Source organism: Natator depressus, chromosome 8, assembly GCF_965152275.1.
Source record: "Natator depressus isolate rNatDep1 chromosome 8, rNatDep2.hap1, whole genome shotgun sequence".
In the NCBI taxonomy this organism is placed as follows: domain Eukaryota; kingdom Metazoa; phylum Chordata; order Testudines; family Cheloniidae; genus Natator; species Natator depressus.
In genome coordinates, this window is record NC_134241.1 from 40,956,595 (window position 1) to 40,976,354 (window position 19,760).

Below are 19,760 nucleotides of genomic sequence, written 5' to 3' on the forward strand. Positions count from 1 at the left end.
ATGAGGGGGGATTTGATAGCTGCTTTCAACTACCTGAGAGGTGGTTCCAGAGAGGATGGTTCTAGATTATTCTCAGTGGTAGAAGAGGACAGGACAAGGAGTAATGGTCTCAAGTTACAGTGGGGGAGGTTTAGGTTGGATATTAGGAAAAACTTTTTCACCAGGAGGGTGGTGAAACACTGGAATGCGTTACCTAGGGAGGTGGTAGAATCTCCTTCCTTGGAAGTTTTTAAGGTCAGGCTTGACAAAGCCCTGGCTGGGATGATTTGATTGGGGATTGGTCCTGCTTTGAGCAGGGGGTTGGACTAGATGACCTCCTGAGGTCCCTTCCAACCCTGATATTCTATGATTCATTTAACTATAAAAAACAATTTTAACAAAAACAAACCTGATTTTAAAAAACTTGAATGTTTAACTAAATTCAAAAATTCATATGCTTGTTTTGTTAAAATATTATATGTTTGCTGTTGAAGAAAAAAATCCAGGATACATAATGTTGTTGTTTTAAATCAAATCCATCCTGGTTTAAAGGCTTCAAGTTACAGAGAATCCACCATTTACTCTAGTTTAAACCTGCAAGTGACCTGTGCCCCATGCTGCAGAGGAAGGTGAAAACTCCCAGGGTCTCTGCCAATCTGACCCAGGGGAAAATTCCTTCCTGACCCCAAATATAGTGATTAGTTAGACCCTGAGCATGTGGGGAAAACTCACCGGGCAGACACCCCGGAAAGAACTCTCTGTAGTAACTCAATGCCCCATCTCCAGCCATTGGAGATATTTGCTACTAGCAGTCACAGATCAGCTACATGCCATTGTAGGCAGTCTCATCATTACCATCCCCTCCAGACACTTCTCAAGCTCAGTTTTGAAGTCAGTTAGGTTTTTTGCCCTCACTGGGAGGCTGTTCCAGAACTACATTCCTCTGATGGGTAGAAACCTTCATGTTATTTCAAACCTAAACTTGTTGATGGCCAGTTTATATCCATTTGTTCTTGTGTCAACACTGGATTTAACTTAAATAACTCCTCTCCCTCCCTGGTATTTATCCCTCTGATGTATATAGACAGAGCAATCATAGCTCCCCTCAGCCTCGTTTGATTAGGCTAATCAAGACAAGCTCTTTCAGTCTCCTCTCATAAGGTAGGTTTTCAGTTCCTCAGACCATCCTAGTAGCCCTTCTCTGCACCTGTCCCAGTCTGAATTCATATTTCTTAAACATAGGAGACCAGAATTTCACCCAGTATACCAGATGAGGTCTCACCAATGCCTTGTTCAATGGTAAGAACACTTCCCAATCTCAACTGGAAATATCTGTTCTGATACATCCTAGGAGGACTGCATTAGCCTTTTTCATGGCTGCATCTCATTGGCAGTTCATAGTCAATCTGTGAATGACCAATACCCCCAGATCATTCTCCTCCTCTGTCACTTCCAACTGATAAGTCCCCAGACTTGTTCATAACTGTTCACTAAGACCATAAGAATGGCCATACTGGGTCAGACCAAAGATCCATCCAGCCCAGTATCCTTTTTACGGACAGTCGCCAATGCCAGGTGCCCCAGAGGGAGTGAACCTAACAGATAATGATCAAGTGATCTCTCTCCTGCCATCCATCTCCACCCTCTGACAAACAGAGGCTAGGGACACCATTCCTTACCCATCCTGGCTAATAGCCATTAATGGACTTAACCTCCATGAATTTATCCAGTTCTCTTTTAAACCCTGTTATAGTCCTAGCCTTCACAACCTCCTCAGGCAAGGAGTTCCACACGTTGACTGTGCGCTGAGTGAAGAAGAACTTCTTTTTATTTGTTTTAAACCTGCTGCCCATTAATTTCATTTGGTGGCCCCTAGTTCTTATATTATGGGAACAAGTAAATCACTTTTCCTTATTCACTTTCTCCACACCACTCATGATTTTATATACCTCTATCATATCCCCCCTTAGTCTCCTATTTTCCAGGCTGAAAAGTCCTAGCCTCTTTAATGTCTCCTCATATGGGTCCTGTTCCAAACCCCTAATCATTTTAGTTGCCCTTCTCTGAACCCTTTCTAATGCCAGTATATCTTTTCTGAGATGAGGGGACCACATCTGTACACTGTATTCAAGATGTGGGCGTACGATGGATTTATATAAGGGCAATAAGATATTCTCTGTCTTATTCTCTGTCCCCTTTTTAACGATTTCTAACATCCCGTTTGCTTTTTTGACTGCCACTGCACACTGCGTGGACGTCTTCAAAGAACTATCCATGATGACTCCCAAGATCATTCTCCTGATTAGTTGTAGCTAAATTAGCCTCCATCATATTGTATGTATAGTTGGGGTTATTTTTTCCAGTGTGCATTACTTTACATTTATACACATTAAATTTCATTTGCCATTTTGTTGCCCAATCACCTAGTTTTATGAGATCTTTTTTAAGTTCTTCACAGTCTGCTTTGGTCTTAACTATCTTGAGCAATTTAGTATCGTCTGCAAACTTTGCCACCTCACTGTTTACTCCTTTCTCCAAATCATTTATGAATACGTTGAATAGGACAGGTCCTAGGACTGACCCTTGGGGAACACCACTAGTTACCCCTCTCCGTTCTGAAAATTTACCATTTATTCCTACCCTTTGTTCCCTGTCTTTTAACCAGTTCTCAGTCCATAAAAGGATCTTCACTATGTCATTTGGAAAGGAAAGGGTTAATAAGTTACTGTAGAATCACAAAAATTTTAAATGGGAAAGACCTATTGACCTGTTAATTCACCTATTCCGTCCCCTACCAGTGCAAGATCGTTCACTGCAATATCAATCTTATATTTACATTGTAGTAACCTTCATCCCAAAGGAACCCAAAATGCCTTACAGACTGATCTGCCAGGGTCACACTTGCCTCCAATGGAGTGAAATGGAGCAGCAGTTTAACAAAGTGATGTAACCCCATTCAGTATTTTAATGACAAGTGACAAATATGCACGCCATCCTTGGCTCAGCTCATTCTGTGTCTCTGAATCCACAGAGCAGCAAATGAGAATTTCACATTGCAAGAGGTATAGCAATCAGAGAAAACAATGTGACTTAAGGATTGAGTGTCAACTTTAGGAGTAAAACCACTGTGGTGTGTTCATTTAAAATCACTCCCTTATGGCTCATTTAAGCTAGATTTGTGTATAAAACATGCAGACACAAGAGCAGCCAAGAGATAACATTTGTAAAAAAGTACTAGGTAATTAAAGTGCAACAAGATCAGAAAAAGAGAGTTTTAAATTATACTACTGATGTTATGATGAGTTGGCAAAGTTTATAACCAGTTCTTTTTAACTGGATTTTATTTCAGACTGGAATAGGCAACATCTGCTGTGGATGCTCTGTGCTTTCAGGGCAACATTCTCCTCTCCAATCCACTTGTTAATATCTTTTCAACATTGCAGATTTCAGATCTGTTGCATGTTCTGTACTCTTCTGCATGCATGGGCAGCGCGTGAGCCCTCCATTCAGGGAGGGTACCCCCCAGCTCTACCCCTTCTGCCCAAGGACCCGTCCCTACCCCATCCCTTCTGCCCTCTCCCCTTCCAGTGGAGCCCTGAGCCCCCGCACTGTGGTCAGAGGAGCCCTGCCCCAGCTGCCCTGAGCCCCGGGCCACTGCCAGCTGGCCCACGCACCAGCCACTCTGGCCAGCCTGAGCGCCAGCCCGCTCACCCTAGCCCCAGCCGGCTTTCTGGGAGAGGCTGAGCAAGGGCAGGAAGAGGAGCAGTGTGGGCGGGGCCATGGGGGAAGTGCAGGAGCTGGGTCTCAGGGCAGAGCATGGGTGGGGTCTTCCCTGGCCTAAGATACCCACCGCTCATGTCTGCATGTGCTCCTTCCACAGATGTCAGCAGTAGTTCTACACTGAATAAGTGAAAATCACTGCTGTGTGGATAGGAACTATGCTGTACATAGTGTTCAGGAAAATATTGCCTCTCTTTTGTCTGTGGATATTTTAACACTTGCTAGCTGGTGGCAACAATTTCCCTCATGTAATTGAGGCTTCCTGTACATTATCACAGCCAAAACTTGGCACCAAAGTGTTAGCAGCAGCTTTTCCAGCTGAGGTAATCAATCTAGGTTTGTACACCTTATAACGGATCTTCCTCCGGGGCTGAACCTACAAAGGGCAAGCCAAGCCTGCTTCAGCTGCACATGGTCTTCTGCAAACTTGCCCTCCCATTGAAAAGGAACTATACTGATACCTTTAAGTCACTGCTCTCTGCTTCCCGCAACTTCTTCAACCTGAAGTCCCCCTCACAAGGGTTCAGAGCAGAAGGTGGAGCCACGCAGGCACACTTGCAATCGGGCCCTGAAGAGATGGTTTCTACGGTGTAAAAATCCTCTGCTTTGGAAGTGCCTTCATTAATCCTTTGGCAGGCGCCTCGGCCCAGAGGTCTGACCAGACACTTACACTGACAGTTGGAGCCTTCAGACACTGCTTTCACCTTGTCATAGTCACCTAGCAACTAATCACAAGAAAATCACAATGCATCAGTTTGCTCCTAACATAAGATTTTACTTTTGGTTTGCTTTGTAAAGTTTTTGAGAAAGGCTCAGACACTCTGAACCTTGCAGAAATAGGTCACTGCTTACACAAATAGGTCACTGCTTACACAAATTGCTGACTAACATTTCTTCGAGTGCTTGGTTTTTTGCTACTTAGCTATTTGGGAAAGAGGGATTTCTGGTGGGGTATTTCCTTTCACCGTTGGAAAAGAAATTGCTCAAGCCCAAACAGTCCTTATCTACAAAGGGTTTGGCAAAATTTAAATTTAAACAAAGGGACAGAGCCACCACATTTTATATTAAATACTCCATCAGTATATTAAATATACATTATATTAAATATTCCATCAGAGTTAATCCACTGAATTCTTTGCAACTACATACAAGGTGCCCTACTTCGGGGGGTTTTAGGAGTTAAGGGAGTCAATGCGTGGTCTGGAATAATGCATAAACGTAACCCATATACTTCCTGGTAATATATAATTTTGAATAGTCTCCTACAATTCCACAGGTTTCCTTTATGGATATTCACAGAAATCAGTCTTGAAATTGAAGTATAAAAATAACTTGACAGTATGTTTTCAATATTATTCTGTGTTAGACATTTCCAAGGACAGATAATACTGCACAGTACATCTGCCAAATCTAACAGAGAACACACCCTGAACTTTGCTGCTTTAATCCAGATGCACTATTCTTGAGACAAGGTGGGGGAGGTAAGATTTTTGATTGGACCAACTTTTGTTGGTGAGAGAGACAAGCTTTGGAGCTTACATTGAACTCTTCCTCAGGTCTGATTTGTGTATAAAACATTCAGACACAGGAGCAGCCAGGAGGTCTGGTCTGAAGAAGAGCTCTGTGTTAGCTGGAAAGTTTGCCTCTCTCACCAACAGAATACAAGATATGACCTCACCCACCATGTCTGTCTAATATCCTAGGACCAACAGGCTCCAACACTGCATACATGGAATATTCTTGATTTTCAATCATTTCTCTATGATACAGAGAAGCTGTGAATTGATTTTCCAGTTCCCTATACAGCAGTTCATCTGTACACAGGGATCAGGGAACAATTACTCTGCTGCAGTTGCAAATAAACAAAAGGATGAATGGAATGAACTATGCGAATTGGTAATTAACTATATGCAGCAATAATCAGAATAATAAACCTCTCCTGTTCTCAGCTCCCATAACTAATCCAGTTCCCAAAGCGGGAGGGCAAGACAGTTCAGATTAGTAAAAGCCACAGGAATTTGGCTCTCCCTTAGCCACTCGCTGCCTTGCTGGGAGCCTCACCTTAGAGCAGTGGTTCTCAAACTTTTGTACTGATGACCCTTTTCACATAGCACGCCTCTGAGTGCGACCCCCCTTATAAATTAAAAACACTTTTTATATATTTAACACCTTTATAAAGGCTGGAGGCAAAGCGGGGTTTGTGGTGGAGGCTGACAGCTCGTGACCCCCCCCATGTAATAACTTCGTGACCCCCTAAGGAGTCCCGACCCCCAGTTTTAGAACCGCTGCCTTAGAGCAAGCGGTGCTGGAGGGGTTAAAGCGCCAGCGTCCTTTAGGGAAACTTGGCACCAGAGGGCCAAGTCCCAGCGCCTTTGTGCAGAGCCGGGAGAGAGACACACACACTCGCAGCTTCCTGGCGAGGGATCCCCAAGCCCGGTTGGAGCCAGGGCAGTTCGGCTCTGCACACTGGGGGAGGTTACCTGAGATAAGATGTTCTCCTGGTTGTCCGCCTCGTTTTGCAGGGGCTCCTCCTCTGGGACCCCCTCCGGCTGCGAGGTGCGGGCCGGGCCGGGCCGGGCGGGGGTCGCAGTCGGGGGAGCGCCCCTGCCCGCAGCCACGAGCGCAGCGCAGCAACACAGCAGCACCAGGGGCTGAGCCATGGGGGCAGCGGGCAGGGCGGCCGCAGCGGAGACCCTGACTCCGACCGCTCCCTCGGGCTAGGTGCGCGGCAAGGGGCGCTGCCGGGGCGCGCCGCGCATGTCCCCCGGGGAGGGCGCAGGGCTCCGCTAGCGCAGCGAGTGTTGACGGAGCGCGCCGGGCTGGCGGCTGACTGGGATCGGCTGCAGGGCAGGGGGCGGGAGGAGGAGCCTGGCTATTGTGTCTCCGCTCGGCCGGGGCAGGGGCAGAGGAGGAGCAGCCCGGGCCAGCGGCTGGCACCGGCGCCTGGAAGCTGGGGATCCCGCGCCCGCCCCAAGGGTCTGAGCCCCTTCGCCCAGTGGCCGACCGTTCACTCCGGGCAGGTGCCGTGCACCGGAGCCGGCAGTTCGGGGCAGCGTTCAGAGGGCGCTCAGCAGAGCCCAGGGCAGTGAGCCCATTTCCCCGCCTCCCCCGCTGGGGTGCCATCTCCCAGAGCCCTGTATCAAGGGATGGGGGCGACCCGGGCACGGGGGCACTGACGGGCTGGGGCTGCCACCGCACCTCACTCCCATGGAAGCTCTGTCCAGCCAGGAACCCCTCCCTAGCCACCCACAGGCCAGTGGCAGCCGGTCCCCACACTAGCTGTGCCAGCCAGCTTGCCGTCACCAGGCAGGCCACAGTGGAGGAGAGGGACTATATGGGTTAACGAAGGAGCGGGTGCGAGAGGCTGTGCCCGAGGCCCTGACCTCAAGCGTGGCACGTGGCTCCCCTGCACAGACACAGAGAGAACAGGCACCAGGGGAAGGGAACAGAGAGGGGAGCCCTCGCCCATCCCTCTGGCAGAGACTTGGGAGGCACAACAGCATCCATGCAGGAGCCCCAGAGAACCTTTGCGGCAAAGCATGGCTCCTGGTGAAGGAGCTCGGGGTGGCAGGCACTGTGCCGACTGCCACGGACGGATTAACTTTTTGTGGCCCAGCGCCAAACATATTTGGGGAAATAGGGCATGTGATGGGGCGGCGGTCCACAGAGTGAGGGGCCAGTTGGAGGCAATGAGGCGCAGTGCAGTGGGAGTGGCCCCACTCAGGCCAGCACAAGGACACTGTTTACAAACATACAACTGCTAGACACACACTGGCCCACCCATCCCTGTGCTGCCAGCGTGCCTCTTCCACACTGCCCAGCGCCCCCTCACCCAGAGACCTCCCCCACAGATCCCTATGCCCAGTGCTCCGGGACCCGCTATGCCCAGCACCTCCTGCCCAGAGACCCCTCCCGCTGACCTCCAACCACAACTACACAGCACCCTGCACACCATACCCCCTGCCCAGCTCCCCCACCCACAGATCCCCTACTGTCCAGCACCCCCTTCATGGTCCCACCATGACAGCTGTACAGCACCCCATATTCCTGAGGGAATTCTGCATCAAATTCTGTGCATAATATTTTAAAACACTGCAATTTTTTTTTTTTTACAATAAATAAATGTGGAAGCTCCACCATGGCAGTAGGGAGCAGAGGCCACAAGCTGCATGGAGGTGGGAGAATACCCTGCAGCCTCCCCCGGACCCCTGGGACAGGGACTTGGCAGTGAGGCTGAACCTGACCCTGTGTCAGGGTTCCCTCCCCACTCTGAACTCTGGGGTACAGATGTGGGGACCTGCGTGAAAGACCCCCTAAGCTTATTTCTACCAGCTTAGATTAAAAACTTCCCCAAGGCACAAATCCTTCCCTGTCCTTAGATGAGTACTACTGCCAGCACCAAGTGAGTTAGACAAAGATTCAGGAAAAGGACCACTTGGAGTTCCTGTTTCCCCAAAATATTCCCACAAGCCCTTCACCCCCTTTCCTGGGGAGGCTTGAGAATAATCTACCAACCAGATACGTAAACAACATGAGCACAGACCAGACCCTTGGGTTTTTAGGACACTTAAAACCAATCAGATTCTTAAAAAAACAGAACTTTATTATAAAGGAAAAAAAGAAAAAGAAGCACCTCTGTAAAATCAGGATGGAAGGTAATTTTACAGGGTAATAAGATTTAAAACACAGAGGACTCCCCTCTAGGCAAAACTTCAAAGTTACAAAAAATAGGGATAAACCTCCCTCTTAGCACAGTGAAAATTCACAAGCTAAAACAAAAGATAAACTAACACATTCTCTTGCTATACTTACAATTTGTAATCTTAGAGGCTTATTTCCTGTATGGTTTTAGGAGAGGGGCTTTTTTTCTGCCTGGTCCCTCTCTTTGTTCTGAGAGAATAACAAAGAAGCACAAAACAAAAAACCTCCCCCCACAGATTTGAAAGGATCTTCTTCTCTTATTGGTCCTTTTGGTCCGGTGCCAACCAGGTTATTTGAGCTTCTTAACCCCTTACAGGAAAAGGAGGGATTTTATGCTACCCTTTAGCTGTATGGTTATGACACCCTGACACAGCACAAGGGTCATGCCTGCCACAGAAACACCCTGTGGGCAGGGAGGCTTAGCCTGGCAGCAGGATCCAAGTGCAGAGGGACTTAATGTGGGGGGATCCAGATGGGGGTAAGAGGGTTCTGTGTGGGGCAGTCTGGGTGCAGGCAGCTCAGTGGGGGATCTGGATGCAGAGGGAAGTTCCAGGTGCAGGGGCAATGGGAGTCTGCAGGGGGGACCAAGTGAAAGTGGTTGGAGCTCAGTGGGGGGCAGGGTCTGGGTGCAGGGGAGGTGGGATTCATTTGGGTGGGGATCCAGGTGTAGGTGGTTGGGGCTCAGTGGGGAGGGCGTCTGAGGGGGGGCTCATCGGGGTGGTACAGATGGAGGGGAGTTGGGGCTTGTCAGGGTGAGGGTTTGATGGGCCTGCTTAACAGGGGAGCCAAGGGGATCTGCATGCTGGGCCCCCGCTTCCCCTATCCCCTTCTCTTCCCCATCCCATGCCCCTTCCCCACTGCTCCATCTCCTCCCCAGGCTTGGGAGGGCAGGGGGGAACTGCCCCCCAGCACAAGCTGGCGGAGCGGAGTGGGTTGGGGCTGGGTCGCTCCACTTCCTGCCGCCCGGTGATTGCAGGGCAGGCCCAACCCCGCACACGTGGGGCGGCGGGAAGAGGAGTGACCCAGCCCCAGCCCGCTCTGCTCTGCTCCCCGGCTCCCAGCCTTGGGACTGCGGGGCAGGGGGAAACCACCCCCCAGCACTCACTGGTGGCGTGGAGCAGGCTGGGGCCAGGTCACTCCACTTCCTGCTGCCTGTTGAGTACAGGACCTGCCTGACCCCTGCTGCAGTCCCCTAGGATGTTGCTCAGGGGAAGAGGTGGAGTGGGGGCGGGTCTGGGGCGGAGCAGGGGTGGGAAGAGGCAGGGCAGGGGTGGGGCAGATTTCCTGGCCAGCTCAGCCGGCTGGGGCATCGGACTGGACAGGGCCCATTCTGACTCTGGGCCCAGCCCCATGGCACCATTGGTGCCAAGGTAAACCCGGTACTGTCAGCCGCCAGCAGAACGCATCCACACAGTTTAGGGTTCCGGTTGTGATTCTCCCCATCTCCAGGGGAGGTGAGGGAGGCAGCTAGAAGGGCTGCCTATGGCTGGAGGGAGGCAAGGACTGCTGGGTAGGTAAGATGCTGGACGGGTGCTGTATGTGTAGTGGGGGGACCAGGGTTTCTGGATGGCTGATGGAAGTAGCCAAGTGGTTGCTGGGGGTTAGCTGATTGGGGCTGGAGCTGTGTGTAGGAGCTGGGGTAGGTAGGCACAGACAAACCCCAGTCATCAGCAGGTGGGATTGAACCAGGGACCTCTGGAGCTAAATGCATGAGTCTGTACTGCATGAGCTAAAAGCCACATGGGCCCTTCGCTAAGGCTATAGAGCAGACTCATTAATCTCTAAGTGGTCTTAGTGCCACCAGAGGGGACAGAGCAGCATACACAGAAGGTGTGTGGGTTACATCTGGCAGGGGGCAAGTGCTAAGTAGGTTAGTGCTGTGCCTGTCCCTGCCAGACTGAGGGGTAGCTGGTGAGGAGGTTTCTGGGGGTAGCTCTGGAGAGGTGCTGGTGAGGTTAATGCTGGATTTGTGGGGAGGGTGCTGGGGTCACTGCTGCAGCATGTCAGGAGATAGTAGTATTAGAACTAACAGCACATAAAGGCCACCTGAGATCTGGTCCCCTTGTGCCAGGTGCTGCCCCCACACGCTCACAGCCTGAATAGCTGAGGTAGACAATAAGCTGGGTTGAGGAAGGCTACAGCCCATGCAGAGCAAACCAGCATCCTGTTGTGCCTAGGTTTGGGGGCGATGTTTGTTTTTCATGTATATTAATCAGTTGGGAAGGGCCAGAGACAAAGGAGGGATGCGGGCCCAGCCTTGGGGGTGGGCCACCCAGGAAACCACACAGAGGTGCCATGGTCAAGGGGACACCCACGCAGCAGCGCAGAGGTGTGTGCTGCTGGTGTAGTCAGAAACTGCTCACACCTGGCAGGGGAGTGCCATGTGGGGGAATGCCTAGATTTCTCCCTGATTCCTCCAACAGAGGAACATGGGGGAGGGGGCACCTCCTCCCAACGTTCCTCTGCCGCCCGCTAAGGCATGGCTGGCCTTACCATGAGGCGAACTGAGGCATCCGCCAGGTGCCAGGCTGTGGGGAGCGCTACTAGGACCCAGAGTGTAGAAAATTGTATCTGCTGCTGGTGCGTATGTATTCTCTCTGCTCTAGATGCACAGAGACGGTGGAGTGCTGTGCTGGAGGAAGAAGGGCACAAGAGACATAACAGGCAGGCAGGAGAAAAGGTGAGAGGGAATAACAGAAAGCAGCAGGAGCTACAGGGAGAGAGAGGAGGAGGAGCCTCTTATGTACCTCTCTAGCACCCCCAGAAGCCTGGACTGATTAACACCAGCTTCTCGGGGAGCTTCCTGTTTCCTGCTGCTTCCCTGAACCCACTTGAGGAGAACCGGCAGCCAACTGAAGTAGTAGCAGCCAGTTAGGCCCTTAAGACGCTGATATCTTCCCTCACTCAGGCCCTGCTACTAGCCTGCTTATTTGTCCCCTTCAATTGAGTGTTGAGAGCCACTATAGCTGGCACAGAACAGCATTCATGAGTGAAAGAAGAAAACACCCCTCTGGGGCAGCATTCAGAAAAAGAAAGAAAGCAAATGAAGCTTTTCTATCTAAGCAGGAAGGCGCTCTCCTGAGATACATAGACACAAACAGAAAAGGAGTACTTGTAGCACCTTAGAGACTAACAAATTTATTTGAGTATAAGCTTTCGTGAGCTGCTTCATCGGATTCATGCAGTGGAAAATACAGTAGGGGGATTTTATATACACAGAGAACATGAAACAATGGGCATTACCATACAAACTGTAACGAGAGTGATCAGGTAAGGTGAACTATTACCAGCAGGAGAGGAAAAAAAAAAATCCTTTTGTAGTGATAATCAAGGTGGGCCATTTCCAGCAGTTGACAAGAACGTGTGAGGAACAGTAAGGGGGAAAAATAAACATGGGGAAATAGTTTTACTTTGTGTAATGAACCATCCACTCCCAGTCTTTATTCAAGCCTCATTTAATGGTGTCCAGTTTGCAAATTAATTCCAATTCAGCAGTCTCTCATTGGAGTCTGTTTTTGAAGTTTTTTTGTCGTAATATTTCCACTTTTAGGTCTGTAATCGAGTGACCAGAGAGATTGAAGTGTCTTCTGACTGGTTTTTGAATGTTATAATTCTTGACATCTGATTTGTGTCCATTTATTCTTTTACGTAGAGTCTGTCCAGTTTGGCCAATGTACATGGCAGAGGGGCATTGCTAGCACATGATGTCATATATCACATTGGTAGATGTGCAGGTGAATGAGCCTCTGATAGTGTGGCTGATCCAACCCCTCAGACAGAGACAAACACCTACAAGATCTCTATCAAGCATTCTTACAACTACAATACCACCTGCTGAAGTGAAGAAACAGACTGACAGAGCTAGAAGAATACCCAGAAGTTACTACTACAGGACAGGCCCAACAAAGAAAATAACAGAACGCCACTAGCCGTCACCTTAAGTCCCCAACTAAAACCTCTCCAGCACATCATCAAGGATCTACAACCTATCCTGAAGGACGATCCATCACTCTCACAGATCTTGGGAGACAGGCCAGTCCTTGCTTACAGACAGCCCCCCAACCTGAAGCAAATACTCACCAGCAACCACACACCATACAACAAAAACACTAACCCAGGAACCTATCCTTGCAACAGAGCCCATTGCCAACTGTGTCCACATATCTATTCAGGGGACACGATCATAGGCCTAATCATATCAGCCACACAAATTTTGAAGCAACATCTGGGAACATCCTCTCTGACACCGAAACCACTAAGTGCCTCATGATGGGAAAGTCGAGTGAAGGCGATAAAGCCTACCAAACACCAAATTGGGAAGATAGATGATGCCATAGTTGCCATTATGGAGGATACTGCTATGACAGGAACTGTTTGTGGGAGAACAGTAGCAGAGGGAAATGGAATCACCAGAAACATACATAACTTCAAATTTCTGTGTGGCTTAGTGTTGAGGCATGACATACTGTTTGAAATAAATGTTGTAAGCAAGAGACTCCAAGGTGTTGACCTTGATATATCTGGAGCAATGGAACAACTGGACAAAGCAAAGTCATACCTACAGTCTTACCGGTCAGATGAGGGATCTTAAAATGTTCTGAAGAGTGCACAGACGTTGGCAGAGGAACTTCACACTGAAGTTATTTTCCCACCCATTCAAGAATACAAGAGTCACCGAAGAAGATGACATTTTGATTACGAGGCACGGGATAATCCCATAAGAGACCCCAAACAACAATTCAAAGTTGAATTCTTTAACCAGGTGCTAAATTGTGCAATACAGCCAGTTGAAGAACGTTTCATGCAGCTCAAGGAACACAGCAGTATATTTGCGATGTGGTATGATATTCCAAAACTCCTCACTATACCTGAAGAAGACCTACACCAGCAATACAGGGCACTAGAGACAGTGTTGGCACATGATGACATGCGCAATATTGATGCGAGTGATTTAGGTGATGAACTGAAAGCCTTTTCAAGATACATTTCAGCAGGATCAACTCCAAAGGCTGTTCTGGAATATATGTGCACAAATAAGATGACCACCCTCTTTCCAAATGCTTTTGTTGCTCTGTGCATTCTTCTAACACTTCCTGTAACAGTTGTCAGTGGAGAACGCAGCTTCTCCAAGCTGAAGTTAATAAAAACACATCTACGCTCCACAATGACACAGGAGAGGCTGGTCGGCCTTGCAGCCATCTCAGTAGAGCATGAACTGGCTCAGACTGTGGACCTTCAGCAGGAAGCAGTTCAAATCTTTGCAACCAAGAAGGCACGGAAAGCACCACTTTGATTATTCAAACAGATAAAAATGCCCATGTTTACTATGCAGACAAGAAAAGTTACATTTGCTGTCCAGATGTTTGAAAGTTAAGTGTTACTTATAATTTTTGAACAAGGCATTTTAAGTTGTTAGTTCTTCTTTATTGGGGTAGGTAGCAGAGCAGTACCATGAGAGGAGAAGAACAGGAAGAAGGCAGAATTGAGATCTTTCAAAGTTTTGGCCCAAGCGAGGGGGTATGGGGGCGTCATTTGAGCACCCCACCTCAGGTGCCAAAATGTTGTGGGCCGGCCCTGCCCTAGGGGGCTGTGAGCGGGGAGCAACACCAAGCGTTCCATGCATCCAGGTCACTTTCCTCGCCTGGGCTGTTCTGTGAGGGGAGCATCAGGAGCTGCTGTTCTCCTGTCCTCCCCTTACGCAGACCAGGTGGTGAAAGTGACCTGGATGCAGAGAGTGCTGATGTTGTTCCTTGCTCCCCCTCAGAGCCCCCTAGAGGTGCACAGAGGAGCAGCATTCAAGGTGTGGAGTGGCCAGTCGCTTTGTACATCCAGGTCAGTTTCCCCACATGATCGCAGGAAGGGAATGCAGGGATTAGGGGGGGAAAGGGGGAGAGGAGCCCACAGGGGCCAAGGACAATGGGGGGCACTCACAAGGGCCAGGGACAATATGGGGAGCACAGCGCTCATGGGGGCCAGAGGCACCAAAATACAAGTTCACCCAGGGCACCATTTTCCCTAAGGCTGGCCCTGGAAGGAGGGGACCAGGCAGGGGGAGCAAGAGGGAGGGGAGCATGTGGGGCAGCTGGAGCAGTTGGAGGCAGCAGCCAATCTGCAGAGGGGAGCAAATGTCCAAAGTGATCACTGCAGGCAGCACCCTTTACTAGTGCACCATGGATCGTCCCTGCTGCCCTGCACTGCCAGCTGAGTCTCTCCCTTCCCCCTCTCCCCCCAACACCTGGGGCTGGCTGGCTGGCAGCAGTAGCACTCAGAAGAGGGAGAGAGATCCTGTCTGCTGCCTGCAGAGCAGGCCTCAATAGCCCCAGAGACTGGGAGAATCAACTGCAAGCGATCCTGTGGGCATGCATGACAGGCGGTGAGTGTCACACAGGAGGCTGGACATGTGGTGTAGGCCCCACTGTGTGGTATTTCTTGCAGTTTTATCATGTCTTATGATTTTTGATTTTTTTTTAAGCCCCAGCTCTTGGAGTCATGGGAATACACTTGAATCCCACCTTTCATTTAAAAAAGTAAATTTCTAGCCCCCTTGGTTGCAGTATAATGCCTCAAAACACAGGCCCTAAAGGCTATGACACCAGAAGGCAAATAAACAGAACCTAGATGTTGTTTTTAAAAAATTCCTGTTTTTTAAGCCAATCTTGTGTTTTCTGGAACCTGGCTCATGGCTTTTGAATGCTTCAGGTGGGCAACACCACAGCCCTAAAAGACATGCATTTGCTATACAGTATGGCAGAAAAAGGCAGTGCCATTTTTGGGTTGCATATGCAAAGGCATCACATCATAGAAAGGGGATTTACTCACCTTTTCTCTCTTTGCAGCTACACCTGGACTAGGGCATTTAATGTTAGGCTCCACCAGGAAGAGCTGACAAGTGGGAAGCAGTTCAGAGGAAACCAACTACAGCCACATTGTGGTGCAGGGACTGAGTGATGAGGACAGATTAAAATATGTGTAGTATGGCTAAGTGAAGACTTCAGTGGGGTGTGTAAGGAGGGCGATGGAAATGAAAGCACTCTGCAGATATTTGGCTGAAGAGCTATGGAGGGTGAAATATGAGGGCAATGGTTAAAGATCAGAATAAATGGGGGATTTTCCCAGTGCGGGAGGCTGTATGTCATCTTGGGCACTAGCACATGGTGAAGTGACACTCTGTCATATTGTGTGATGGGACACAACACAGGTAGGAGAATAGGGCCAATGGAATAACAGTATCTGAAAAGAGACCATGTCCCCAAGCAAGCCCATAGCTAGCCTTGCAAAAATGTGCATGGCACACACAGAGCAGAGAATACTGGCCCTTCAGAGCTGAGCAGGGAAGTCTCTGATGCTGTTCTGCCTTGTTCCAGAAGTCATACTGCAAAGACAGACCCATGGAACAAAAGACACAACCCTTGGGAGAGAGGAAGTGATCCCAGCATGACAGTTTGGTCTGAGAGACAGCTCAAACTCAGGCTTTAGGGTCAGGAACCTAGGCCTTGAAGGCAGGTGGGGCAAGGCTCCCCTCTCCACCACAAGGACTCCTTGGAAACGTAGTCCTCAGGGGGGTCAGGAGCATGGAAAAAGACAGTTACCTTTTCCATAACTGGTGTTCTTCGAGATGTGTTGCTCATGTCTATTCCACAATAGGTGTGTGTGCTCGCCACATGCAGCGGTGCCAGAAGATTTTCCCCTAGCAGTACCCATAGGGGAGCACCCCTAGTGACCCCTGGAGTGGCACCTCCATGGTGCGATATAAGGGGTGCTGCACGCTCCCCCCACCCTCAGTTCCTTCTTGCCAGACAACTCCGACAGAGGGGAAGGAGGGCGGGATGTGGAATAGACGTGAGAAACACATCTCAAAGAACACCAGTTACGGAAAAGGTAACTCTTTTCTTCTTCGTGTGCTCATGTGTATTCCACGATAGGTGATTCCAAGCTATATCTGTCGGAGGTGGGTAGGAGTTCACAAATTCTTGGGGTGGAGCACAGCCCTTCTGAACCCAGCGTCTTCCCTGGTTTGGGAGATAATCGCATAATGCGAGGTAAACGTATGAACTGAAGAGCATGTGGCAGCCCTGTAAATGTCCTCCTTAAAAGCAGCCAACAAGGCTTGCGCCCTAGTCGAGTGCAACCTCACAACTGACGGCGGAGGGATTCCCGCCAGGTCATCACAGGTACGGATGCACGAGGTGATCCAGTTGAAGAGCCGCTGAGTGGAGATCGGCCAACCCCTCATGCATTTGGCCGAGGCGATGAACAGCTGCGAAGACTTTCTGAATGGCTTAGTCCATTCCAGGTAAAACGCCAGAGCCCATCTCACAGCCAGAGTGTGGAGGCAGCGCTCCTCACTGGACGCATGTGGCTTGGGGCACAGGATTGGCAGGAAAATATCCTGACCTATGTGGTAGGCAGAGACCACCTTCGGGAGGGATGAAGGATGCGCGTGGAGCTGGACCTTATCTTTATGGAACACCGTGTACTGGGGCTCGGAGGTCAGGGCCCTGAGTTCCGAGACCCATCTTGCTGAGGTGATCACCACCAGGCAGGCTAACTTCCATGAGAGGTGCGACCAGGAGCATGTAGCTAACAGCTCAAAGGGTGGACCCGTGAGCCGGGCCAGCACCAAGTTCAGGTCCCACTGCAGGACTGAGGGCCTATTGTATGGGAAGAGACAATCTAGTCCCTTAAGGAATTGGCCAGTCATAGAATACAGTGTGCCCTTACACCGGCGGGTGGAAGGCCGATATGTCCGCCAAGTGCACCTTGATGGATGAGGGTGCCAGGCCTTGGTCTCTAAGGTGAAGGAGATAGTCTAAAATGAGCTGGATCGGGGCAGCAATGGGGGAGACGCCCCGCTCAGCCGCCTACTGAGAAAATTGAGACCACTTCACCAAGTAGGCTCGGCACATGGAGGGTTGGCTACTTTCCAAGAGGACGTGCTGAACCCCTTCTGAGCACGTCCTTTCCTCCCAGCCTAACCTTAAGCAGCCATGCCGAGAGGTGGAGCGCCGCTAGGCTGGGGTGGAGGAGGCAGCCCTGGTCCTGGGAGAGCAGGTCCCGGCGGGGCGGCAACGGCCATGGCGAAGCTACCGCCACGCTTGTGAGGGTCCCGTACCAATGTTGCCTGGGCCACACCATGGCAATCAGGAGGACCCGGGCCCTGTCCGTCTTTATCTTTACCAGGACCTTGCCGATCAGTGGAAACGGGGGGAAGGTATAAAAAAACTGGCCTGACTAGGATAGGAGGAAGGCATCGAAGATAGCGCCCGGTCCCAGCCCCGCCCCCTGGAGCAGAACCGGGGACACCAACAGTTCTGCCGAGTCCTGAACAGGTGCACCTGGGGAGTTCCCCACTCTTGGAAAAGTCTGTGCACCACCTCTGGGTGAAGAGACCACTTGTGCTGAGAGAAGAAGTCCCGGCTCAGGCGATCCACCCGCGAATTCCGGACATCCGGTAGGTGGTAGGCCTGTAGGCAAATGTCGTGGGCTACACAGAAGTCCCACAGCCTGAGCGCTTCCTGGCAAAGGATCGGGCCCCGCCTTTCCAGTTGATGTAAAACATCGAGGCCGTGCTGTCCATGAGAACCCTGACCACCCTGCCCTCCAGGTGTGAGTGGAAGGCCACACACGCCAGCCGGACCGCCCTGAGTTCCTTGACATTTATGTGGAGGGGCCAGGTCCTGTGCAGACCACAGACGTTGGGTCTAAACATCCCTCACATGGGCTCCCCACCCCAGGTCCAATGCGTTGGACACCAGCTCCATCAACAAGGGTCTGCCTCTGAACGGGACCCCGCGGAGTACGTTCCCAGGGAAGACCACCATTGTAGGGAGGCGATCACCTGGCTCAGGCACAGTGAGGACCTTGTCCATCCTGTCTCTGGCCTGGGAGAACACCGAGGCCAACCAGAGCTGGAGGGGCCTCATCCTGAGTCTGGCGTGGTGAACCACATATGTGCATGCCGACATGTGACCCAGGAGCTGGAGACATGCTCTGGCAGTTGTCACTGGAAACCTTGTGACTGTGTCAATGAGCCCTTTCAGGGTCTTGAACCTGTCCAGTGGGAGGGAGGCCCTGGCCGACGTAGCATCCAGGACTGCCCCGATAAACTCTATGTGCTGTACTGGGACTAATGTGGACTTGGTGTCATTCACCAACAGGCCCAGAGTGGCACACGTGGACAGGAGGAGCACCATGTGATCCCGCACCTGCGACCGGGAGCTGCCCTTGACCAGCCAGTCATCCAGATAGGGGAAGATCTGGACCCCATGATGTCTGAGGTAGACCGCCACCACAGACATACACTTTGTGAATACCCTGGGGGCAGTGGACAGGCCAAATGGGAGGACCATAAATTGGTAGTGTTCTTGCCCAACTGTGAAACGGAGGAAGCGCCTGTGCCCCTCAAATATATGGATGTGGAAGTACGCGTCCTGCAGATCAAGGGTGGCGTACCAGTCCCCGGGATCCAGGGAGGGGATGATGGAGGCCAGAGAGACCATGTGGAACTTGTGCTTCACCATGTACTGGTTCAGGCCTTGCAGGTCCAAGATGGGCCTGAGCCCCCCTTTGGCCTTCGGGATAAGGAAATAGCGGGAGTGGTACCCCTTGAGTTTGAACTCCACTGGCACCATTTCCACCGCTCCTAGGCCAAGGAGCTGCCCCACCTCCTGCTCGAGCAGAGCCTTGTGAGAGGGGTCCCTCCAGGAGGGACGGGGGTGGCGGGTGGTTGGGTGGGGAAGAGGTAAACTGGAGGGTGTAGCCCCGGGAGATGGTGCTGAGGACTCATCATTCCAAGGTCAGCCGCGACCGCTCTGGGAGAAAAGCACAAACAGGTTGGTCCAGGGAGGCTTTATTGTGGGTGGATCCCTGGTGCATACTGGTAGATTTTCCCCTGGGCATTCCGTCAAAACTGCCGTTTCCCCACCTGTTTGCCCTTGGAGGATCCAGGCTGGGGGGCAGACCAGGACTGCCTCCGTGGGCGTTTCTTATAGTCCTGTGACTTTTTATAAGGGGGCTCATATTTAGAGTGGGTGGCCTGGGTGGGAGCCTACTGTGGCTTAAACTTAGGTCTAGCTGGAGCCGGAACATAGAGGCCAAGAGTCTTAAGTGTAGTGCGGGAGTCTTTCAGACCATGCAGTTTTATATCCGTCTGTTCCGCAAACAGAGATTTGCCATCAAACAGGAGGTCCTGCAGGGAGGTTTGCACCTAACTGGACAGCCCAGACAGTAGAAGCCACGACGCCCTTCTCATGGACACCATGGAGACCATGGACCGTGCAGCCCTGTCCGCCGCACTGACA

At 50.8% G+C, this 19,760-nt stretch overlaps 1 protein-coding gene across 2 annotated transcripts in view; it reads right to left on the reverse strand.

Annotated features, from left to right (window-relative positions):
• OLFML2B (olfactomedin like 2B) overlaps positions 1–19,760 on the reverse strand; it is a 116,147-nt gene that overhangs the window by 92,064 nt on the left and 4,323 nt on the right. The window contains exons 1-2 of one of the 2 annotated variants that reach the window (XM_074960827.1): positions 6,240–6,467; positions 4,221–4,484 (exon numbers count right to left, since the gene is read on the reverse strand). In XM_074960827.1, the coding sequence (XP_074816928.1) occupies positions 4,221–4,484; positions 6,240–6,419 (444 nt within the window). In that variant the 5' untranslated portion in view covers positions 6,420–6,467. Of the gene's footprint in view, positions 1–4,220; positions 4,485–6,239; positions 6,468–19,760 lie in introns of those variants that run through there. The other variant, XM_074960828.1, reaches the window with a different exon arrangement.